The sequence below is a fragment of the Lissotriton helveticus genome, chromosome 3_1 (assembly GCF_964261635.1).
Source record: "Lissotriton helveticus chromosome 3_1, aLisHel1.1, whole genome shotgun sequence".
NCBI lineage: Eukaryota > Metazoa > Chordata > Amphibia > Caudata > Salamandridae > Lissotriton > Lissotriton helveticus.
In genome coordinates, this window is record NC_136061.1 from 1,089,483,234 (window position 1) to 1,089,507,589 (window position 24,356).

The 24,356-nt window shown below is 46.2% G+C and overlaps 1 protein-coding gene across 7 annotated transcripts in view; it reads left to right on the top strand.

The window, feature by feature from the left end:
- The window catches only part of LOC144823287 (dipeptidyl peptidase 4-like), an 867,366-nt gene that overhangs the window by 161,707 nt on the left and 681,303 nt on the right, over positions 1–24,356 (top strand). For 2 of the 7 annotated variants that reach the window (XM_078681655.1, XM_078681657.1), the window contains exon 4: positions 19,418–19,461. In XM_078681655.1, coding sequence (XP_078537781.1) covers positions 19,418–19,461 — 44 coding nt within the window. Of the gene's footprint in view, positions 1–17,941; positions 18,531–18,978; positions 19,462–24,356 lie in introns of those variants that run through there. The other 5 variants (XM_078681659.1, XM_078681662.1, XM_078681660.1 and 2 more) reach the window with 5 other exon arrangements.

A 24,356-nucleotide genomic window follows, 5' to 3' on the forward strand; every position in this document is an offset into this window, starting at 1 on the left:
CAACCAGCTAGCATCAGTGTCACATTAGCTCTTCGTCCTATAGCGAGGCAACCAATGATTAGACAACCTAGAACATGCGACTTAGGACCATCTCAGGAATGGTGGGAAGTGAGAACACTCTTTTGTTATGCTCTCATACCAGTCCACAAGAAGAGACACGGTAAGGTTAAAACATTTATTTTAATGGCGTAATCTCATGTGCAGTATCTTAGCAAACATAGCAGACATATGATTAAAAATAATATGGTCAGCATGGTTACAATTCCATGAAGTACAAAAGGAGGAATCATATTACAATGATGGTGAAAACAGGTCCTATGGTTCCAAGTGTTAACACTCTCCCTCTATAGGAACTATGTATTATAAACTACAGAAGGTCTCTTAGGCTTGGTTTTGGGGACCCCATTACCTTTCTGCTCAGTAAGAGTAAATTACATCTGGATCAGCATAGACTCTCTACATCCCTGGAAACAGAAATCTTCCAAGTGCCTGAAATCATGGCTAGTGTGTGATAATAAGGACGCCAGAATCTTGCTGGGCTCACAGCTGCCAAAATGTTGTTTCTAGAAAACGTTACGCGAACATGTCGAAAAACAACAACATGTTTTGATAACCTTGACGGCTTTAGCACTCACTGTGCAGCCTAGTGGCACGATGTAAGTCTAGAGATGTCAAAAACATACATTTTCTCATGTGTAGACCTTTGTGAAGGCTAACTTACAAAAATAGCTATGCAGTGTCACGTGCAAAAACAGCAAAAGGCAAAATGGCGTTTAAACTTCTAATAAGCCAGGCTAACATAACATGCACCCACACTACACCCTCCCTTGATCGGGGAACGCACAATAAACGGGGCAAGATTTATAGAACGCAGAGTTCAAGTTCGAATGAGACAGAACCAAGTTCAGGAATTTTGCCAAACTTGATAATTGGGAGTAAAATCAGAATTAAAAGCGCAACCATGTTAGTGAAAACAATTACGGGTGGCCATGGTGTGGAAAAAAAGACCTCAAAAAGTAAGAAAAACATTAACTTCCTTATGGGACAAAAGAGCTCTTATTCAGCTCATCTTGTTGAACTCTGCTTTCAAGTTTGGAATAGAAGGCCAGATGGAAACATCGGGCCTCCCATGTGGAGGAGGAAACAAGATATTCTTACAGCAAACCACACACTGGGAAACTGTAACTGTTAGAAGCGGCTGTCTCAATTTGGCAGAGGTATACACTTCTGACAAATAGGGACACACCTTTTCCAGTCAGGGCAAGGGGATCACACACTTAGATAACCCCTGCTCACCCCCTTGGCAGCTTGGCAAAGCAGACAGGCTTATCTCAGAGGCAGTGCGTTAAGCATTTATGACCACATACAGTAATAAAGTGAATACACTACAAATGGACACGACACAGTAGTATTATAAAAATAAGGATGTTTATATAAGGCTTAGCACAAGACCAAATAACGACAAAAATATACCACAATCTTAATAAATACTCTTGGAAGGAAAAATAATAGTTCAAGCACGGTTTCTTCTTAGCACAAAGTCTTTAGTAACAAAAGCAACTCTTCTTCTTTAAAACACAGTTCTTGGCAACAATGTAACCCACACGGGAGTCACACGACGTCGAGGCAAAGTTAATCCAAAGGTTCGGCGTCGACCGCGAGGAGCGCTACGTCGAGCCCGGAGTCGCACAGACCCCCACGACACAGTACCTTGGAAAAGTGAAGCACTCGTGGATCAGCGGCGTCGAGATGTCCGGCGTCGCGTCTTCGGCGTCGATCGGGCCTCGGAGTCGGGGCGATCTGCAGCGGCGTCGACCGATGTCGGGCAGGAGCAGCGCTCACGGGATGAAGCAGGATACGGCGTCGTCGATGTCGATGTTGCAAGAGTGAGCAGCGCTCACGGCGTCGAGAGGGCTCGAGGTCGATGCGATCAGCGGCGGCGTCGACACAGGGTCACTTGGAGCTGGAGCCGAACTCGCTACTCACTGGCGTCGCTACTGGCGTCGATCGGGCCCGGCGGCCGGCGTCGAAGGTGCGGGACACTGGAGCCGTTACTCACGATGTCGAGCTGGATTCGGCGGCGTCCGTCAGCGTCGAGATTGCTGGATTCTTCAGAGGTGCTGGATTTCAGGTTCCAGCAACAAGCACTTTTAGCAAATAGATGAAGTCCTTTGGCCCTGTGACTTCAACAGGAGGCTGGCACTCTTCCAACCCTTGGAGATTTTCTTTAGCAAGTTTGAGAGTACACACTCAGTTCCTCTCTCCTGGTTCCTTGGCAAAAATAAAGAGGCAACTGCAGGATTCCCCCAAAAAACAGCACTCTGGCAGAAGGGGTAGGCAGTCCTTGGATCAGCAGGCTTCTTGTCCTTGGTTCAGGTTTCCTTGTCAGAAGTGATCTAAATTCTTGGTTCAGGGGTCCTTCTCTTATACCCCTTTTTGGCTTTGATCCCTTTGTCCATGCAGGGGAATTTCCCCCCATCTTGGGTTTGTTGTGGGTGTTGCCAGGCCTAGGCACCTGGCCTATTCACTGTGCAGGGCAGAGTCTTCAGCCGCCCAGCAGGAGCGGAGCCAGCATTGTCACTGGCAGGGGCAGGGCCATCAGTTGCCCGGCAGGAGGTGGGGCCAGGAAAGTCCCTGGCAGGCACAGAGTCATCAGTCGCCTGGCAGGGGGGCAGAGCCAGCATTGTATCAGGCAGGGCAGGCTATCAGGAGCTACTCTTCCCCTACTCTCAATGCAAATGCCCCACTCATCCCACACTGACTCATTCAGACCTCTGGAGCCACCCAGCCCCTGTCACACACACACCAGAACCAGCAGAGACCGGTAGACAGTTAGACAAGAAAATAGCTACTTTCTAAAAGTGCTATTTTCAAACACAGAGTCCGAAAACCATCCACACAAACGGATGCGTTATTAAACCCTGAGTTCAGGGATACCAAACTCGGCATTGCACCATGCTCCCCGAGCCCGCTAGGATTATAGCATTAATAATCCTGGCAGCCCATTCTAACTGATGGAGAGCAGGTTACCTTACAATAGTGAAAAACGAATATCGCTGTAATTCACTATTAGGACATGCCAACCTTGTCAGGCTTGTCCTACCTTATGCTTACAATGAACCCTGCCCTTGGGCCTACCATAGGGGTGACTAACATGAAGTTAAGGGAAGGTTTAGGGACTGGCAAGTAGGTGTACTTGCGCAGTCTGCGTGACAGTACCAGACTGCACGTAGGTCTAGCAATGGCAGACCTGTAGACATACTTTTACTAGGCCGCTTCTGTGGGTGGCACAATACGTGCTGCAAGCCCACTAGCAGCATTTGTATTTACAAGCCCTGGCGCTCCTGGTGCACTCTACTAGGGACTGACAGTAAACCATACCGGCAAGCATAACACAACAATCTTCATTATTTAATAACAAATGACTACCGTTTGCGAGCAATGTGAAAGTTGGTGTAATAGCCGGAGTGGGGGTGCCTTTCAAAACACACGCAAGATTTGGTGCCTGGACATTGCAAGAACCGTGCAATTGCAGATTTCTACAGACTAATGAATGATCTGGTGTGGATGTGCAATCTTCACCTTTCAAATAAACTTCCTTTCCTTCCCTCAAGCACCTATATGTGAATGGGAGATTCCAAACTTCATGAAGATAAGCACTACCTAAAGGTTCAAATCTACCTATGGCATAGTGTTTCATGCAAGACTCAAATTTAAACAGGGGATAAGGTAGAGTTATCAACCCATGTATGAGCCAAAGTGCAGAATTAGACTCAGCCACTCAATATGGTAACGCTCCAGTTTTTCAATATGCAAAAGTGAAAACGTGGCATTCTTCATTGACATAAATTGTTGTTTAACAGTCAAATTAAAAGGCAAAAATAACAAACTCGTGTTGATGTAATCCCAAGGCACCTTGCCATTTTTCAACGTTTGAAGAGTCCATGCAAACTGCATAACAGAACGCAATTGATTCTGCCCATGGTACAATACAGCAACGTCTTCTTGCACAATATCAACAACAGATGAAACAATATTGTCCAATGTATAAATGCGGGAGGAAAGGGTGTTAATGCTATTATCTACAATGGCAAGCACTTTTTCCAAATTGGCCTGATCTATAGCTCTGAGCCTAGAAGCAGCTTCAATCTGGGACAGTTTCCAAACCTCGTTGTAAGCAGCATATATCCATCTTTTCGACCTGCCTGCTGCAGGACCTTTAACAAAATCATTTAAGTCGAGGGTGTCAGTCAGCTTGGACAAATGCAGCTTAACAGACACTAAGGTCGAGTGTCTGAGCCAACTCTGACATAATTTGCCTACAGAATAGGTGGTGACTGAATGTTGAGTCTGAAAATGGGGATCTACTCTAACCGCTGTATAGGCAGGGGTCAGACCCAGAAAACCGTGCTGGCAGGAATCTGCACTTTTTTGCCATAGCAACCAGCCTTCAGGATTAATGCCGGAGACATTAAAAGACGAATTTTTTAACAAACCCGACCACCAATATCGTTGCTGGAGAAGAGAACCAGTAGCTAACACGCCGGCATGCGCCTAAGCCATCCCGGCTTGAGCTGCTATAATCAGAGCCTGCCTGCGGTCCACGTTGGGTATTGACCTGTGCCAACGTCGTTAATTCTCACATAAGGAACTTTATCAGGGCTTAAATGATAAGAGTATTTAGAAGGGATACCCCTAGGGTAATTACCTCCCTTCTCTGTTGCGGAAATAGCTGCCAAGATGTCATCATCAATCTTACTTTTGGAACGTGTAACTGCTGCTACTGCATATGTTGCAACTCCTGTCTTCGCAGCCTCGTCTGTGAGACAGTTGCCAACAGCGTGAACTCCAACACGCTGGTGACCCAAAGTATGAATTACAAAGACAAGTGGCAGCCTCTCCTTAAGTTCAGCCACTCGAACCCAGATCATTTTATGTTTTATTGTGCGCCCCTTGGAGTCACGATAATCATTTTGAGTCCAGAAGGGTAGATTGTCATTGTAGGATTGAACACAGTAGTAAGAGTCACTTACAATTAGAGTGGTCACACCGGGGTCGGTGTACTCCAATGCAAGCATCAGAGCACGGAGCTCTGCCAATTGGGCGGTACAGTCCCCTAATGTCTGACTATGCACAACATCAGACTTGAATTCACCATCCACTAGAGTACCAACCACAATTGCGCAGGCCAAAGGATATGAGTGCTTTGAACCTGTAGCCGCTTGCGCACTGCCATCAGTGTATATGATACAACGGAAATCCTCAAGCGGGCGCATGGTCAGAGGAGCAGGATGAACAAATTCATACTGCAAGTACTTTTGAGTCTGCAAGGAGGAATAAAAAATTAACGTGACATCCGGAGATGTCAAGAACGTGGCCCATTGTATCCACAGAGGGTGCAAAGCTTTGGAATTTGGTACACTGGCTTTCGTCACTGCCTACAAGGCAGGATACAGAGTAACAACCAAAAGGCACTTTCCCTGCGACAGTGCACGTTCCTTAAGAATCGCCATCTGCACTGCTGTCAAAACTTTTTCCACAGTGGAAAATCGCAACTCAGCCGAAGTGCACAAGTGTGACTTGTAAGCGATAAGGACTGTGTCACCCTCATTAAAAGTGAAGTACGTGAAACCCACCGTCCCTGGCACAAATCTTATTACCAGGTAGGTGTGGTTATCATGGGTTAGCAAGAATTTAGATTCAAGCAGATCAGCCTGCAAAGATTGCAAGATGGCTGAATGCTGAGGCAGCCAGCACGATTTGGAAAAAGTAGGTTGTATCAAAGCATAAAGAGGCTTGATACGCTGGGCATATTCAGGAATGTAGGTACGCCCGAAATTCAAAAAGCCCAGCAAAGATTGTAGTTTATTCAGTGTTATGGGAGTTCACAATAGTGCGCATTTCTCCAGGAAGTGAGGAGCTAAATCTCTATCTTCATTGTTGAGCTCGTAGCCCAGGAACAACACTGTGTACTCTGCAATGTGTGATTTCGCAAAGTTAAATTTGCAGCCAAAATCCGCAAAATTGCAAATTATGCGGTCCACTCGGCACAGATGCGGCCATAATTCGTCGTCTGTGAGATAAATGTCATCCACATACGAACATGCATTTGTATCAATCCTCTGCAACGCGAGCGGCAAATACGCCTGGGCTGTTCTCATAGCCCATAGCCAAATGGCGAAAATGGCTCTGTTTGCCACCACTGGTAAAAGCTGTCCATTGACTAATAAGTGGGGACAGATTATGGGCAAAAAAACCATTGGATATGTCAAGTGTGGTTTTAAACCGTTCACGCGTGAGACTATCCACAAGAGCAGAACAGTGAGTATTCTGCACCGCGCACGTACGACAATGTGAATTTAAGTGGCGGTAATTGAATACCAAACGGTACGAGCCATCTGGTTTGGTCACAGAAAAAAGGGCGTTGTTTATCAGAGACACAGACGTTTCAACTACACTTTGATATTCCAGTTGTTCAAGCATTTCCGCAATGGAAGCCTTTGCTTCTCGTCGCACAGGGTATTGTGGTTGAGGCTGTGGCATTGACCGCAAAGGGATCTCATGTTGAGGGGAAAATGTGTCCCACCCACAGTGAGTACGGTACAAAGCCGGCGCAAGAGCCTTAGCCCAATTTTCTGCAAAATGCAGCGACTGCTCTTTCGGCACTGTGTGCACGAAACTAGGGAGGATTATCTCCTCCCCTTGGGGAGCAGCTAAGACAAAGGGTGGGGGCCAGTCGACCTCCGCCAACAAAATATCATAGGTACTAGTTAGATTATCCCAAAATATCCCTTTTATGGTATGTTCTATGTCACCTTCAATTACGAGGACAATTTCATAAAGCCTGTCAGGGGGAGCCACTCTAGTGTCTGCTGTCTCAACTACAACGAAGGTGTCAGTCGTTGTCTCCTTCAGTAGTGGACGCAGGGCCTCTCGTACTATGGTAATCTCCGCTGTGCTGTCCAACAGCGTCAGCGCCCATGTCAGATTCCGAAGCTGCGTTCTCACTATCTGTGGCATATCTCGCTGCAACAGCGGCAACTTTCTTCTTTTGAAAACAGGGGTCTTTGTCGCTGTGACTCGTCTTGCTTGCCTTTTCTGTTAGCGTTGCGAGGCTGCTCACAGCTCTGTTGGGCACCACGACCTCTGCTGCCACCTCCTCCTCCGGTGGTTGAGACCGATGTTTCCTGCAAAGAGTGAGTGGAGCGTTGTTCAGGAACCTGAAATCTTTCAGGTGACTTAATAGTACTGCGGTCGCGCAACTCATATGTATGCTCAGTAGAGGCAGGTGTAGGAGAAGCAGGACGGGACCCCTGTTTTTGGGTGCTGTTTCCCCTGTTTTTTGTTCTTACTCAAACTTTGTTTCTGAACTTTTGGGCGGTCATCCTTATCAGATGATGCTTGTTGAGATTGCTGCTGTGTTTGTTTCTTAGCAAAAGGCTTAACACCCAAGCTATTACGGCCAACGTTCTCATAAGCCTCCATAATAATTTTCGGTAACTGAAGGGGTTTGTCACATCGGGGACATCGAGCAAAGCATTAGACACCTGGAAACTCACCTTATCCCCCTTAACATTTGCAAGGACGAGATCGCAGACCATGTCAAATGCTCCCACGAGTCGCATTCCCAACTCCACAGCCGCCTCCGGCCCGGGTTCATCCTGAAAACACTTAATGACGGAGGGCAGGACAGCCATTGATGGGGTTCCGAAGCACCTAGTATAGACTGCCGCAAAAATCACACCCCAAGTTGTACAGTTATTTACGTCTGGCACTAAGTCTTTCTGCAAACTAATGGTAAGGATCCTGTGTTTTTCCACAGGAGTAGTGTTAGATTTGGGGGTCTCTAGTTGGCACAGGTAGGTACATGTGACAAATAGGGACCCTCTCCTCTAGTCAGGATAAGAGGATTACACTCCTAAAACAACCCCTGCTCACCCCCTTGGTAGCTTGGCACGAGCAGAAGGGCTTTACTTCAGAGGAGTTGTAAGTTAAACAGTTGTGACCACATACAGTAACCCAGTGACAACACTACAAATGGACACCACACAGGTTTTATATAAAAAATAAGTAGACTTTATATAGAGTTACCATAAGACCATAAACGACAAAAATACACACTATGATTACTTTAAGATGGTAGATTTAAGCTTAGTTCAATTCAGTTCTTAGAAGCGACACTCTGCGTCAATGTACCTTGGGTTGCGTTGCGCTTCCACGACAAGCAATGTCGCAGCGATGGGAAATGCGGCAAAGTTCAGATACAAAGAAATAAAGATGTGAAGATCTTCCAGATGCGGCACGCTTCTCGGGGATGCGAGAAGTTCTCAGTTCGATGCATGGACTGCAGCGGAGACACCCTTACGATGCGAAGGCAACAGCTCCAGCGGTGACGCTCTTCTCCCATGATGCGTGAAGCTTCCGCTCGATTCGACAACTACAGCGGCGACATCCAAGATGCGACGCAGCAGCTACGATGGCGGCGCGCTTCTCGAGTGTGCGAGGTGCTCTTGATTGATGCGGTGCAATGCGACAGTTCCAGTGGCGACACTCTCCTTTGGAGTTGTGACTGCAGGCACAGCGATGGCGACACGCTCCGACCTCGTTGCGAGATTCTTCTCCTGATGCGGCGCAGTGCGACAACTACAGTGGCGACACCCTCCTTCGGAATTGCGATGGCAGCAGCAGCGACGGCGACACGCTTCCTCTTTGTTGCGGCACGTTTCTCTCCGATGCGGTGCAGTGCGACAGTTCCAGCGGCGACAGCCTCCTTCGGAGTTAAAACGGCAGGCTCAGTGACGCCGACACGCTTCTTCTCATTGAGTCGTGCTTCCAGCTCCTTGCGACACGCAGTTCCTCAGAAGGCCCAAAACATCAGCAGGCACTTCCACAAGAACTCTGGGGAGCTGGGGGGTAGAGTCTGTTGTCCCTGAGACTTCAGCAGGAGGCAAGCTCTTTTCCAAGCCCTTGGAGATCCTTCACAAGTTGAAAGCAAAGTACACAAAAGTTCCTTTCTCCTTCCTTTGGCAGTAAGGCAACCCCTGCAGGCCAATCCCCCAAGCAGCACTTCGGCTTGGGAATAGTCTCCCCTCAGTTTCTTCAGGTTCCTCTCCTCAGTAAAGGTTTCTTCTTGTAGTCCAAAGTGATCTAATTTCATGGGATCAGGGTCCCAATATATATACCCCAAAATCTGTTGTTCTCTGAAGGGAGAGGGGCCTTTGCCCAGTCCAAATCAGTTCTGAAGCACTCTGTTTACCAGACTTCTCCTTTCCTTTCACAGTGCAGGGCATGCACATCAGACGCCCCACAGGAGGTGGAGCCAGCATTGTGGAAGGCAAGTACAGTCCTGGAGCACTTTGTTTACAGGACTCCTTCTCTTCTTTCAGTGTGCAGGGCAGAGACGGCAGTCGCTCCCCAGGAGGTGGAGCCAGCATTGTGGAAGGCAGGCACAGCCCTATTAAAGGTTCAGGTGCAACTCCTCCCTCCCATCTAGATGCAGATCTCTCTATTCACCACCGGGTGACTCAGCCTGTCTCCTAGAATTCCCCAGGCCTGTCACTCACAAAACCAGACATAGGAATACACAACCTAGCAGAGGGAGGTTTGAATGGTTAGACAAGCAAATACCTACTTTCTAAAAGTGGCATTTGCAAACACAGAATATTAAAACCAACTTCACTAAGAGATGTATTTTATTATTCTGAGTTCAGGCATACTAAATTCGAATTTCTACCATGTTCTCCGGGACAGTTAGGATTATAAAATGTAATAACTCTAACAGCCCATTCTGGCCTATGGAGAACATGTAGCCTTGCAATAGTGAAAAACGGCTGTAATTCACTATAAGGACGTGCCACACACTTCAGGGCTTGTCCTACCTTATCTATACAATGCACCCTGCCCTTTGGGCTACCATAGGGGTGACTGATATGAAGAAAAGGGAAGGTTTAGGTACTGGGAAGTGGGTGAACTTGCCCAGTCAGCATGACAGTACCAGACTGCATGCAGGCTCTTCAATGGCAGACCTTAGACACATTTTACAAGGCTGCTTCTGTGGGTGGCACAACCAGTGCTGCAGGCCCACCAGCAGAATTTGGATTTACACGCCCTGGGCACACTCAGTGCACTGTACTAGGGTCGGACAAGTAAACCAAACAGCCAAACAGGGAACCACTGATTAATACATCAATTTACAATAGGGAGCACTTGCACTGTGGCACTGGGTAGCAGTGGCACAGTGCCCAAAGCATCTAATACCAGCAAAAATACATAAGGCAACAACGAAGGGAGACCCACGCCAATGGTACCAGGTCTAACAAGTAGTATTTGGGAATACTGCTTCCAGTTGGTCGAATTTCTCGGCAAGCCAAAAAGGCATCTCATCCTTATCATGGGGACGCTTGCAAATGACCACATTAACCATGACGGGACTAAGCTTCATCCCGCCCCCGCCAACTGGATGCGCTGCACCACCCGGGGCCCCAACCGGGAGGTGGCGGGTAATGTAATGAACCAGACCCCTAATAGCTGACACAGCAGAAGCATAAAGGGGTCTTAGTTGCAGAGCTGTTAACTGCCCCGCCTAAGGATGGATGCGGGGTATAAGCAGCTAAAACAGGCCACGTCGCGCCTGGGATTGACAACGACCCTTGTCTGACCGCCATTATTACATGTGGGAGTGCGCCATTAAACCAATCGGCATGCTGCCAAGCCAAAATCGTAATTTGCACTGTCCTATACGGAGCGTACCCTGCAAGCACATCAGCAGGGGTGTAAGTGTGAAAGACACCAGACACAGCATCTAACGCAGGAAACGTGACCCATGAGTAGAACAACTCAAATGGGTATAATGCATCAGCTGATACAACAAAAACTACTGCCTGTCCCTCCAATGAAATGAGGTAATCCTGCAATTGATTCCGCACAGCCAAGCAACTGTGTGCTGGGATATCAACAGCCATATCGAGACAATGATAAATAGGTACAATGCAATAGAAAAAGGCCCAACTGGGTAGTAATTCAATAGAAAATCATTTTAAAATATTAAGCTTGAAAAGACCTATGTAACTAAAGGTAGGTTTTATCCTTCACTACTGTCAACCGGAAACAATAGTGAGGGGGTCATAGACTCATATAAGCACTTAAGTGTCTCACAATAAGACCACACCCGTTGGGCACCATGTTGCAAGAAACCTGCTCATACATAGAACTGTGCACAGAGACCTAGGACGTCAGTGAATTGTGGTGTGCCAGAAACTCACCTCCGTACCTTGAAAAACCCCAACCAGCTGGCATCAGTGTCACATTAGCTCTTCGTCCTATAGCAAAGTAACCAATGATTAGACAACCTAGAACATGCAACTTAGGACCATCTCAGGATCGGTGGGAAGTGAGAACACTCTTTTGTTATACTCTCATACCAGTCCACAACAGGAGTAAAGAAGATACACAGTAAGGTTAAAATATTTATTTTAACGACTTGATCTCATGTGCAGTATCTTAGCAAACGTAAGCAGACATATGATTAAAAATAATATGGTCAGGATGGTTACAATTCCATAAAATACAAAAGAAGGAATCATATTACAATGATGGTGAAAGAAATTAATAAAGCGCCTAGTTTTAACACCCTCCCTCTATAGGAACCATGTATTATAAACTACAGAAGGTCTCTTAGGCTTGGTTTGGGGGACCCCATTACCTTTCCGCTCAGTAAGAGTAAATTACATCTAGATCAGCATAGGCTCTCTGCATCCCTGGAAACGGAAATCTTCCAAGTGTCTTAAATCATGGCTAGTGTGTGATAATAAGGACGCCAGAATCTTGCTTGGCTCACAGCTGCCAAAATGTTGTGTCTAGAAAACGTTACACGAACATGTCGAAAAACAACTACATGTTTCGATAACCTTGATGGCTTTAGCACTCACTGTGCAGACTAGTGGCACTATGTAAGTCTAGAGATGTCGAAAACAAACCTTTTCTCATGTGTAGACCTTTGTGAAGGCTAACTTAGAAAAACAGCTATGCAGTGTCGTGTGCAAAAGCAGCAAAAGGCAAAATAGCGTTTAAACTTCTAAAAAGCCATACTAACATAACATGCACTCAAAGTAGGCCCTAGACCTCACTACAGAGCCCCCTCCGGACTCAATCTGGAGCTCTCCTGTCGAAGTGTGGTACTGAGAGGGGTCCCTGAAGGTTGGGGCCCCCCTGCACCATGGGGGGTGCGGGCCTGTGTTACACCCCTACTGTGAGATGATTCTTTCACAGCACAAATGCAGCACACTTGTTAAATGTCTAACATCTATGGACATTGTCTCTCCTGGTTGTGAACAGACACAATTTGAATTAGCCTCTGACTCACACTGAACAGTGCTGGGGGCAGGAGTGTTTATCGTGTAGTGTAGTTGTTTATTCTAAAATAGAGGGTAGGCTTGAGGGTCTTATTTTTCTTTTGTTGTCACTTCTAAATGGAAAGGATAGTCGAGCACACTCTGGTTCACACCCAGGTCCAGATTTACTAGTGGCTTGCTTTGCCCTTGCATGACTCAAGGTAACAGAAACCCTCAAATGTCAAATGTCAAATGTCAGATGCTTTTATATAGCGCGACTATCACCAAAAGAGGTCTCAAGGCGCTTTGCAGAGGAATGGCAGGATCCTTCCAGAGCGGAGAACGTGGTTGTGAGGCATTATTTGGGAAAGAGCCACGTTTTCAAGCTCTTACGGAACTCCAGATGATTAGAAAGGGACAGGAGATGCACTGGCAACTTGTTCCAGAGTTGAGGGGCCACATAAGAGAAGGACCGACATCCATTTCTAGATGTCCGGACCCGAGGCTGTGATAACAGGAACTTTGAACAAAAGCGAAGTGCTCTGGATGGTTTATACCAGACTAGTTTTTTAGCTAAATATGATGGTCCAGTGCCATGAAGGAGTTTATGAGTTAAACTCAGAATCTTAAATTGACATCTCTGGCACACAGGTAGCCAATGCAGCTTCTTGAGGTTGGGTTTAGAGGCAGACCTGGGCGGTAGTCCCAACACTAGTCTTGCTGCCGAACACTCTGGAGGGTTTGCAGCTTAGTCAGCAGACTCTCATTAATGGAAGCAAACATCGCATTTCCGTAATCAAGCCTGCTGACTATCAATCCCTGAACCAAGGGCTTTCTGGTTTCAAGAGGAAGCCATTTAAAGATTTTCCGCAATTGCCATAGTATTCCGAAAAAAGTTCTGGATATTTGATTGACATGTGCTTTCATAGAGAGAGCGCTGTCAAGCATAATGCCTAAATCTCGAGCAGCTTCTTTGGGTTCAGGGCAAGGTCCTAGATCATGAGGCCACCAATCCTGGGACCATATGGTCTTGGCCTTACCGAATACCAAAATTTCGGTCTTACCGCAGTTTAGTTGAAGTCTGTTCTCGCTCATCCAATTATTGATATGAACCATGAATTGTTTAAATCTGGTGCAGGTTTCCAGGAATTCGGAACTGCAGGTGATAAGCACCTGCATGTTGTCTGCGTAAGACACTGTGGTAAAGCCATAGGATTTTATGATGTTAGCCAAGGGAGAAAGGTACAAATTAAACAATAGGGGACTGAGAATGACCCCTGTGGGACCCCCACGGAAAGAGGGGTGTTACAGGATACAAGAGTGTTCATCTGACACCAATCTCCCACAACCGATGTTTCAAAATTCTGTGGGAGATGGTGCCAAAGGCCGCCGAGAGGTCTAATAAGACCAAAATGGCTGATTCGCCTCTATCTAGGGTGAGTCGGATGTTGTCCACTATCTCAACCACTGCAGTTTCGTGCCATGGGCGGCGCGAAACCCTGACTGCGAGGGATCAAAAAGTGCATGGGTTTCAATATAGGAGGAGACACGTTTATTGACTAGGTATTCAAGCACCTTCCCGAAGTAAGGCAGTAGGGATATATGTCTATAATTGGACATTATAGAAGGGTCACTGTGTGGTTTTTAAGGATGGGCTTAACCTGGGCCAGCTTCCAACTCCTAGGAAAGGAAGCGCTCTCGAAGGAAGTATTAAAAATGTTGGTCCGACTGTCAACTAGCAGCGGGAGTATCTCACTGCACTTACGTGGAAACAGTGAGTCAGTGGAGGAACCAGTTTTAATTTTCCTGAGTGCCAGTAGCACTTCTGCTGTGGTGATGGGCTCAAATTCTGTCAGAGATGGAGATTCAATGGTTTCACTGGTGGGCGCAATACAAGATGATGCCACCCCTGTTAAGGCCACATTTTGATGGGAGGGTGGAAATGAAGAGTAGATTAGCTGAAATTTATTGTAAAAGTATGGTGACAACGAGTTTACCCACTCCACGGTGGGAATAAACGCTGATTGCTCCACCTGGGGGGAGGTAAATTCCTTGAGTATTTTATACAATTCTTTGCTGGATTGGGCTGCCTTATTTATTCTTTGCGTGATGTAATGCGATTTTGCTGTTTTTATATGTTTTAGATAATTAGAATGAGATAATTTATAATTCTTGCGATTTTACGGCGTTCTAAATTTCCGCCATAACCTCTCAGCTGATCTGCTGACCGTTTTCTCTCTTTTCAAGGCCTCGGTAAACCATGGTGAGGCGACTCTTTTTACATTGACTTTCGTTTCCGGGATAATTATGTCAAGGGTGTTACGAATGGACACTTCTAGTTGAATAGCCATTGTTTCAGTATTATTAAAACTATTATCAAGGGGCTTAAAATGCATCAGAAAGGCCTCGGGGTCAATTTATGCCAGGGTCGTATAGAAGTGGATTCTTTGTAGGTAACAGTCCTTGACCTACAGGGTTTAGGAAAATTAAAATGTATTAAGAAGTGATCAGTCCATAATATCTGCATGGGAGAGTCACAGTTTAAATCCGTTACGTTGGAAAATATTAAATCCAATGAGTGACCCGCTTGGTGGGTGGGGCCTTGTACCCGTTGGGTTAGGCCCAGGGTTTCCAGAATTGTGATTAGATGACGAGAATCGGTATCACATGGTAGCTCTGCATGGTGATTAAAATCCCCTAATAAAATAAAATTATCAGTGGCCAGCACATGAGATGCTAGAATTTCTAACAGGTTGTTGGCAAAATTAGATTTTTCTCCCGGGGGTCTATATACCAGGGCTACTCTACCGAAGGATACTGTGTTGTATTTCATATGAATTATCAGAATTTCAAGCACGTCATTAGACAATGAGTCAAGCCGGGTAATCTCAATGGGAGCCTTAGCAGCCACTGCAATGCCTCCCCCTCGTTTTCCTACTCTATCTTGCCTGATGAGATGATATTCTGTGGGAAATGCCGTAGCAATGTCTGGGGAAGCCTGGCTATGGAACCACGTTTCTGTGAAGAAACAAATATCAGGTTTCTGATTATCCAATAAGCTCCAAAGTTCTAGAGCATGTTTAGGGATAGATCTGGTATTACGATAGAGAGCAGTAAAAGATTTAGTATCCGTGGTCGAACTGATATTGCTCATTTCCAGGGGGCTTTCTGACACAGGTTCCACAGAATCCCCGCTGAATAAAGAGGAGACGGCTATCTTGGTAGACTCATTCCTGAAGGGAATAGCAGTGGGGTAGACTGCCCGAATTTCAGATAGATTAGGCGGGTTTAAAGAAAGCAATTCCTGCCGATTGTAGCAAATCATGATTGATATACACAGGCTCCTTAAACTTCTAGATGGAGCCTGGATCTTACCAGGGGTCTGGGGCGACGGGCGGCGTCCTGGCGCGGACAAGCGCAGACTGCCTTGCCTTTGGTGCGCCTTCGGCGCGCCGCTGCGCGCGTCCGCGCTGGGAAAGGAAATAAGTAGGGAAGAGGGCGGGGCAGCTCTGATGACGCTGCTCGGTGTACCGGTGCTTCCGGCCCCTCCGCACAACCGGCACAAGCCGTGGCGGACCAGGGACCAGCACAGAAGGAACAGTCAAGTAAGAAAGTGGCGGTTGTAATCACTGCACACACACTTTAAAAACACAGAAATGCTGGTGTAATGAAAGAAGACGCAAATTAAAAGCTTATTGGCCCTCAAAGAGAAGTTACTTCTTCAAACGATTTTAGTATCCCAAAAAACCCTCTCAGCGTACAACGCAGGTTAAACAACAGCAAGGGTGCCAATCTCGCTGCGCGTGTCCGCGCTGGGAAAGCAAGATTTACTAAGCCACGCAAAGCCACATTGCGTGGTTCTGCGTGGCTTAGTAAAAAAAGAGTAACACAAGGCAGCGCAAGTCACTGCCTTGCATTACTCTGCTCCTAGAAGGCGTTCCATGGGCGTTCTCACTCATCCACCCACTCATCCACCCCATGGATTTTGGTGCATTCTCAGATTTACTAAGAAAGGTAAACCTAGGAATGATTCAAAATGATACGCCTTCCCAACAGAGACATAATTTCATTATTTCGATTCTGCAGCACACATAGAAAGAGGAAAATGCTTCTGAGGATTGTTTTTGTATAGGGTGGTATTTCGAACCATTTCACTTAATGCAGTGAGAGAGCACAGGTAAACATATGCTATTGCTATAAAGATGCATAAAATGTGTATAAATACTTTTTGGGCATGCTGTTTCCACTGTTACCATATATTTAATAATCAGGTACAACAGTAAACTCAAAATATTTTTTTGCACCAGATTATTTCATTTTGATGCCTTGAATAGAGTCCCCCAACTTTTCTCCGGGACCCATAAATGCTTGGGTTGGCTCTGTTCTAATTGTTAACATGTTTGGATCTGCCTAATGGTCCTGTCTCGTCTCCAACTTTTTTAGCTACTACTGGAATTTTAGCCACAACACATTGCTCTTTGGGACTTGTAGTTTTGCTTTAGACATGAGTGGGTGGAAAAATTCCTTCATGTAAAGTGATTTTTTACATAAATCCAGGAGTAGCTGAAAGTGTCATACATTGACACAGTGCCAAAACAATAAATGCCAATTTGACAAAATAAAAGTAAAGCATCAGTATCAATTTCGGTCAAACGTTTTGTGACACTCTTTAAAATCCCTTACATATTGTGTGACTCCTTAGCTCACAATATACTTTCATTTCACATGTGAGGTTTATTTAAAAAGAAAAAGAGCATTGATTATGGACATTTCAGTTAATATGTCTATCGATCATAATGCGCACTTTTGTCGACACCATAATTAACTAAAAGTGTCGATCTTTCTTGTTACAATTTACTCTGCATATATTATGATTAATTGAAATGCACTATTGTAAATCAGTTTTTTTTCTCTGCCTGCTAGAGGACGTGGCTTCAGGCCTCATTTCACCTCTACGACGTGCTTGTATTTTTAACATTTCCTACAATAGTTTTGAGAAAGTATGTTTGTAACTGTGATGGGCCATGATGAAAATATTTAACTTGCGGTGTGAACGGTATTTAATTGTGTTTATATCATTGCTCTCTAGAGCAATACGAAAGAAGGCAAGCAAGACTCATTTTGTGTCTCAGTAAATTACCAAATCAATTATTAATCTCAGGGTGGGTCAGATATGGCTTTAATTACATGTACCTGTGTCATTAGTATCATTAGAATAAGTACCCCTTTTACCACTGAGCTCCATTTGACGTCCTGGTCACTTCACAACAAACCTGCTTCTGTTATATTGCATGCAGCGCCCTTACTTCACAGATTATGAATGACTTTTGCGTTATTCTGACTCTGCTCTGCCTTAGTTATGGATATGAAAGACGGTCCCCAGAGGAGTGCTGCATTTTGAATCGCTGCTGTGACCTCACAAAATAAACTTCAACAGCCAGAATACAAGTAACCTGCAGTTTAAATGTCAGCAGGAAGTATTTCAGGGCCTAGTTGCATCTTTCATTACTGGCACCATGCTTTTCAATTATTGCCAACTATTTCGAAACAAGTTAGTATGAAGCAAGGCGTCCTCCCTGACCCTGCAGCTTTGCATATGGCGAAGTATCCCTACACTTGTTTAATATAATATGTGCACTCAGATTGGGGAGCCCAGGAGAACCTGACTGGTGAAAAAGCGTGTCCATGACTAATACTGTCGTGCTCACCACTTGAGGCGGATTCGGCGTGCTCTTGAAATGCCACACTGTATTACCTTATGTTTACTTTGTCTTTCGATGCTCTGAGTTTACTTTTCCCGAACTGTGCCAGGCCTCTGGGCTCCTCTTCCAAAGCACTCCTCCTTCACCTTCTTTGTGAGCAGACACCCTTCCGCCTGCTGCCTTTTCTAACCTTGAGGTGATTGCTCACCACATCTTGCTGTAAGGCGGGCAGTCCCGTGCGCTTCAGGGACGGTTTCTTTTTTCAGGGGACACATTACACATTCTACCCTTTTGCCGTGTCCTCAGCATCCGCAGGCTGATCAGAGGCGGCCTCGTGGGATTCTGAGACTTTAAATCTCTCTGGTCAGTTTACTTTTATTTTCACCCCTCACCTGACCAGAGACTATTCCAGTCTTTGACTGATGTGTGGTTCCAAGGATGAAAAGAGTGGGCCGTATTACCAAACGATTTTGGCTGGCGCTATTTAATGTCCTTGGTGGTAAGTTTAGGAGGTGCATGGTGCAAAAAGCTCCTATCATCGTATTATGAAAGCGGGATTATGGAGGTGGTAATGTGTGTCAATTCTTTTTGTGTGTATTTGTTGTGTTGCGTTTCGTTGTGAACTTTTGCCTTTTTTTTGTGCAGCTGTGGGTTTGTGCTGCATTACTGCAATGCTCTGCTGTGGTTGTGTTTTTACATTTCGGTTTGACTGTGATGTTTAGTAGCGTCCTCTCATCTTGTAATCGTGTTGTTGCTTTGCTTTGTGTGTGTTATTGTGTCACGCTGTTATTTACTTTAAAAATGTTAACAAACGTTCCCGCATTTCAGTGTCTTAACGTAGTGCTCTAAATGCTCACTTTATGTGTGTGATGATGTGTGCAATGTGTTTTTAGGTCCACCCCACACCTCTTCAAATGCTTTATCTCGGGTGATTGTGTAACCTGATAGGAGGCAGTTTCCTTTGGCGTCTCATGGTGATCTAACAGTCTCGCAATCTGGTTGTTTTGTTTCACTCCTGAGTAGATTAACACTGTTAGTTTTTCAGACAGTGCTGCCCACGTTTGAACACAGTGTTTGAACCGTGCACCGAGTCCAATCATTTATAACTTCGGGAGGTCAACACCTCCGGAGACAATCTGTCGGGGGACTCTCGGGTGAAACATGGGGGGCGGTGGCTGAGTACTGACAGACATCCGCCATCAAGAGAGAGGTTTTCAGGCGCCCAACTGCTCGTCTTGTTCTGCCTCACTAATATTTAACTTGGGGTTTAAAGTTTGAAGTGCAGGCTACTTGGACTGCGTACACGGATGCCCGGCGCCTCTTCCTGACACTTACATTCTCTTGTTTCCTTCACTCCCCTTTCTTGCACAAACTGCATCGACTCAGGAAAGAAACACCCCAGGCCAGCCAAGATCGGAAAAGAAATGAAGGTCGGTAGTTCTAATTCATTTTTCACAATTATTGCACGTTGTTTTGTAGCAATGTCTGTCTGTATTATATTGACTGTGTTAAAAGTGAAAACATATGTTAGCTTCTCTGCAGACATTCAACATGTGGGGGAAGAAGGAACAATGCACAGAGTAAACAACGTTAAGTTGAGTTGCTGTGTGATTAAGCTGTGAACCAGTTTCAAATTAATGCTCTGGAGATGCTCTATACTGGTTTACATTAAATATGTGCATATATGGTTGTTTTTAAGATCGACCTGCTCCTCTTCCATTTTTCCATGCGTTTTTGGTCCCCAGATTGCCCGCATTTCACTGACAATGGTTTGGAAATTAAGCCAGTGTTCCGCCTCCTGCCCAAGAAACAAAAATCAGTCTTTGCTGATCTCTTACATTGTACATTAGTCGGGTATTTGTAGCAAGAAGGTTCACACAAATTCAGGACTGAAGTTACAATTTCCTTTTCTCCGAATTTGACCATGTATAAGGGCACCTTTATTTGCCCCACGGGACTGTGCCTGGGGACCTCGCTATTCCGAATAATGTAACACTTAATTTGTAGATAAGAAAGTGATAAACGGCATCACTTTGGATAGTGTGAGACAGTGTTTAGCAGATTTATGATGCCTTCCATGGAAAGAATAGAACTATTTATTATTCGTAGCTTATTGCCACCGAGTGGAGTAATGTCTCCTACCAGTAATGTATCTGTGCAGAGAAAGCATTTATGGAGACTGCTAACCTTCTCTGTATAACATGTGCAAGCATCCTGTGGAGCCTTTTCGGTTCTGCTTGCTTTCACTGTATAAAACAGGCAGGTATCCCATAGCATCTTTGGCAACTGTGCTTGCTTTTACTGTAGAAAATCTTCAAGCATCCTATGCTGTCTTTGGCGACTGTGGTTGCTTTTGCTCTAAAAAACCCGCCAGCCCTTGTGTGCGTCTTTGGTGACTGTGCTTGCTTTCACTGTATAAAATCGGCAAGCATGCTGTAGCAGCTTTGGCGACTGTGCTTGCTTTCACTGTTTAACATCTGCAAGCATACTGTAGCATCTTTGGCGACTGTGCTTGCTTTCACTGTATAAAATCTGCCAGCCCTTGTGAGCATCTTTGGCGACTGTGCTTGCTTTCACTGTATAAAATCTGCAAGCATACTGTAGCATCTTTGGCGACTGTGCTTGCTTTCACTGTATTAAATATGCAAGCATACTGTAAGATCTTTGGCGACTGTGCTTGCGTTCACTGTATGAAATCCGTTAGCCTCCTGGAGCGTCTTTGGCGACCGTGCTTGCTTTCATTGTATAAAATCTGCCAGCCCTTGTGAGCATATTTAGTGACTATGCTTGCTTTCATTGTATAAAATCTGCAAGCATACTTGTTAGATTTGGGGGTCTCTGGTTGGCACAGGAGGGTACTTGTGACAAGCAGGGACCCTATCCTCTAGTCAGGGAAAGGGGGCTTACACTTCTAAAATAACCCCTGCTCACCCTCAAGGTAGCGTGGCTAGAGCAGCCAAGGCCTTACTTCAGAGGCGTTGTAAGTTAAGAAGTTGTGACCACATACAGTAACCCAGTGACAACACTACAAATGGACACCCCACAGGTTTTATATAAAAAATAAGTCGACTTTATATAGAGTTACCACAAGACCATAAACGACAAAAAAACACACTATGATTACTTTAAGATAGTAGATTTAGGCTTATTTCAGTTCAGTTCTTAGATGCGACACTCTGCGTCAATGTACCTTAAGTTGCATTGCGCTTCCACGACCAGCAATGTCGCAGCGATGGGAAATGCGGAAGTCAGGTGCAAATAAATAAAGACGTGAAGATCTTCCAGATGCGGCACGCTTCTCGGGAATACGAGAAACTCTCGGTTTGATGCGTGGACTGCAGCGGCGACACCCTTACGATGCGACGGCAACAGCTCCAGCGGCGATGCTCTTCTCCACAATGCGTGAAGCTTCCGCTCGATGCGACAACTATAGCGGCGACATCCAAGATGCGGCGGCAGCAGCTCCGACGGCGGCGCGCTTCTCGGGGATGCGAGGTGCTCTTGGTCAATGAGGTGCAATGCGACAGTTCCAGCATCGACACCCTCCTCATTCGGAGTTGCGACGGCAGGCACAGCGACGGCAACACGCTCCGACCTCGTTGCGCGATTCTTCCCCTGATGCGGTGCAGTGCGACAACCACAGCGGCGACACCCTCCTTCTTCGGAGTTGCGACGGCAGCAGCGACGGCGACACGCTTCCTCTTCATTGCGGCACGCTTCTCTCCGATGCGGTGCAGTGCGACAGTTCCAGCGGCGACACCCTCCTTTCTCTGGAGTTGCGACGGCAGGCACAGTGACGGCGACGCGCTTCTTCTCGTTGAGTCGCGCTTCCAGCTCCTTGCGACACGCAGTTCCTCAGAAGGCCCAAAACAGCAGCAGGCGCTTCCAAGAGAACTCTGTGGAGCTGGGGGGTGAAGTCTGTTGTCCCTGAGACTTCAGCAGGAGGTAAGCTCTTTTCCAAGCCCTTGGAGATCCTTCACAAGTTGAAAGCAAAGTTACAAAAGTTCCTTTCTCCTTCCTTTGGCAGTAAGGCAACCACTGCAGGCCAATCCCCCAAGCAGCACTTCAGCTTGGGAATAGTCTCTCCTCAGTTTCTTCAGGTTCCTCTCCTCAGTAAAGGTTTCTTCTTGTAGTCCAAAAGTGATCTAATTTCATGGGAGCAGGGTCCCAATATTTATACCCCAAAATCCTTTGTTCTCTGAGGGGAGAGGGGACTGTGCCTAGGCTAAACCAGTTCCTGAGCACTTTGTTTTCCAGACTTCTCCTCTCCTTTCACAGTGCAAGGCAGAAACATCAGACGCCCCACAGGAGGTGGAGCCAGCATTGTGGAAGGCAAGTACAGTCTTGGAGCACTATGTTGACAGGACTCCTTCTCTTCTTTCAGTGTGCAGGGCATAGACATCAGCCGCTCCCCAGGGGATGGAGCCAGCATTGTGGAAGGCAGGCACAGCCCTATTCAGAGTTCAGGTGCACTCCTCCCTCCCAGATGCAGATCTCTCTATTCACCACTGGGTGACTCAGCCTGTCTCCTGGAATTCCCCAGCCTTGTCACTCACAGAAACCAGACATAGGAAAACACAAACTAGCAGAGGCAGGTTTGAATGGTTAGACAAGCAAAGACCTACTTTCTAAAAGTGTTATTTGCAAACACAGAATATTAAAATAAACTTTACTAAAATCTGTATTTTATTATTCTGAGTTCAGGCATACTAAACTCGAATTTCTACCATGTTCTCTGAGCCTGTTAGGATTATAAAATGTAACAATTCTAACAGCCCAGTCTGGCCTATGGAGAACAGGTAGCCTTGCAATAGTGAAAAACGGAAATGACTGTAATTCACTATTAGGACATGCCACACACATCAGAGCTTGTCCTACCTTATACTTACAATGCACCCTGCCCCTGGGCCTACCATAGGGGTGACTGATCTGAAGAAAAGGGAAGGTTTAGGGACTGGGAAGTGGGTGCACTTGCCCAGTGAGCATGACAGTACCAGACTGCACACAGGCTCTGCAATGGCAGACCTTAGACACATTTTACAAGGCTGCTTCTGTGGGTGGCACAACCAGTGCTGCAGGCCCACCAGCAGCATTTGGATTACCCGCCCTGGCACACTCACTGCACTAGACTAGGGTCTGACAAGTAAACCAAATAGCCAAACATGGAATCATTGATTAATACATCAATTTACAATAGGGAGCACTTGCACTGTGGCACTGAATAGCAGTGGCACAGTGCCCAAAGCATCTAACACCAGTAAAAACACATGAGGCAACACCAAAAATGGAAGGGAGACCCACGCCGATGGTGCCAGGTCTAACATGTGTACCCTCCAGCTGAAAAGTGTGTAGAACTACCCTAACTCCTGGGAGTTCTCTTCACTAAGGCGGAAACATCTGGACAGACCATCAGCGTGTTCTGTACCAGGGCGGTGTTCCACCGTAAAGTCCATACCCTGTAGGGAAATAGACCACCTCAACAGCTTTGGATTCTCACCCCTCATCTGCATCAACCATCTGAGTGGTCTGTGGTCTGTCTGAATCCGGAAGTGAGTCCCAAACAGGTATGGTCTCAGCTTCTTCATTGCCCAGACCACAGCAAATGCCTCACGCTCAATAGCACTCCACCATTGTTCCTGTGGAAGTAACCTTCTACTGATAAAGGCTACAGGTTGATATAGGCCCTCCTCATTCATCTGTGACAAAACAGCCCCCACACCATGCTCTGAAGCGTCTATCTGGACAATGAACTCTCTTGAGAAGTTGGGTGCCGAGAGCACGGGTGCCGTGCACATGGCAGCTTTCAGGGCCTCAAAGGCTTTCTGACAGGTGTCAGTCCAAATCACTTTCTTGGGCTGCTTCTTAGAAATCTGCTCTGTCAAGGGTGCAACAATGTTGCCATACCCCTTGTCAAACCTCCTGTAATACCCTGTGAGACCTAAGAAGGCTCTCACCTCTGTCTGGGTTTTGGGTGGCTCCCAAGCCAGGATGGTTTCAATCTTGTGTTGTCGGTGCGCCACCTGGCCGCTCCCAACTTGGTGTCCCAAGTACACCACCGAACCCTGCCCGATCTGGCACTTACTTGCCTTGATCGTTAGGCTTGCATTCCGCAGCGCCAACAACACTTCCCAGAGGTGGCACAGATGTTCTTCCAAAGTGACACTGAACACTGCGAAGTCATCCAGGTAGGCGGCACTGAACTCATCCAGTCCAACCAACACCTTGTTGACCAACCTCTGAAAGGTGGCAGGGGCATTCTTCATCCCAAAAGGCATAACACAGAACTGGAAATGCCCATCTGGTGTGGAGAATGCTGACCTCTCCT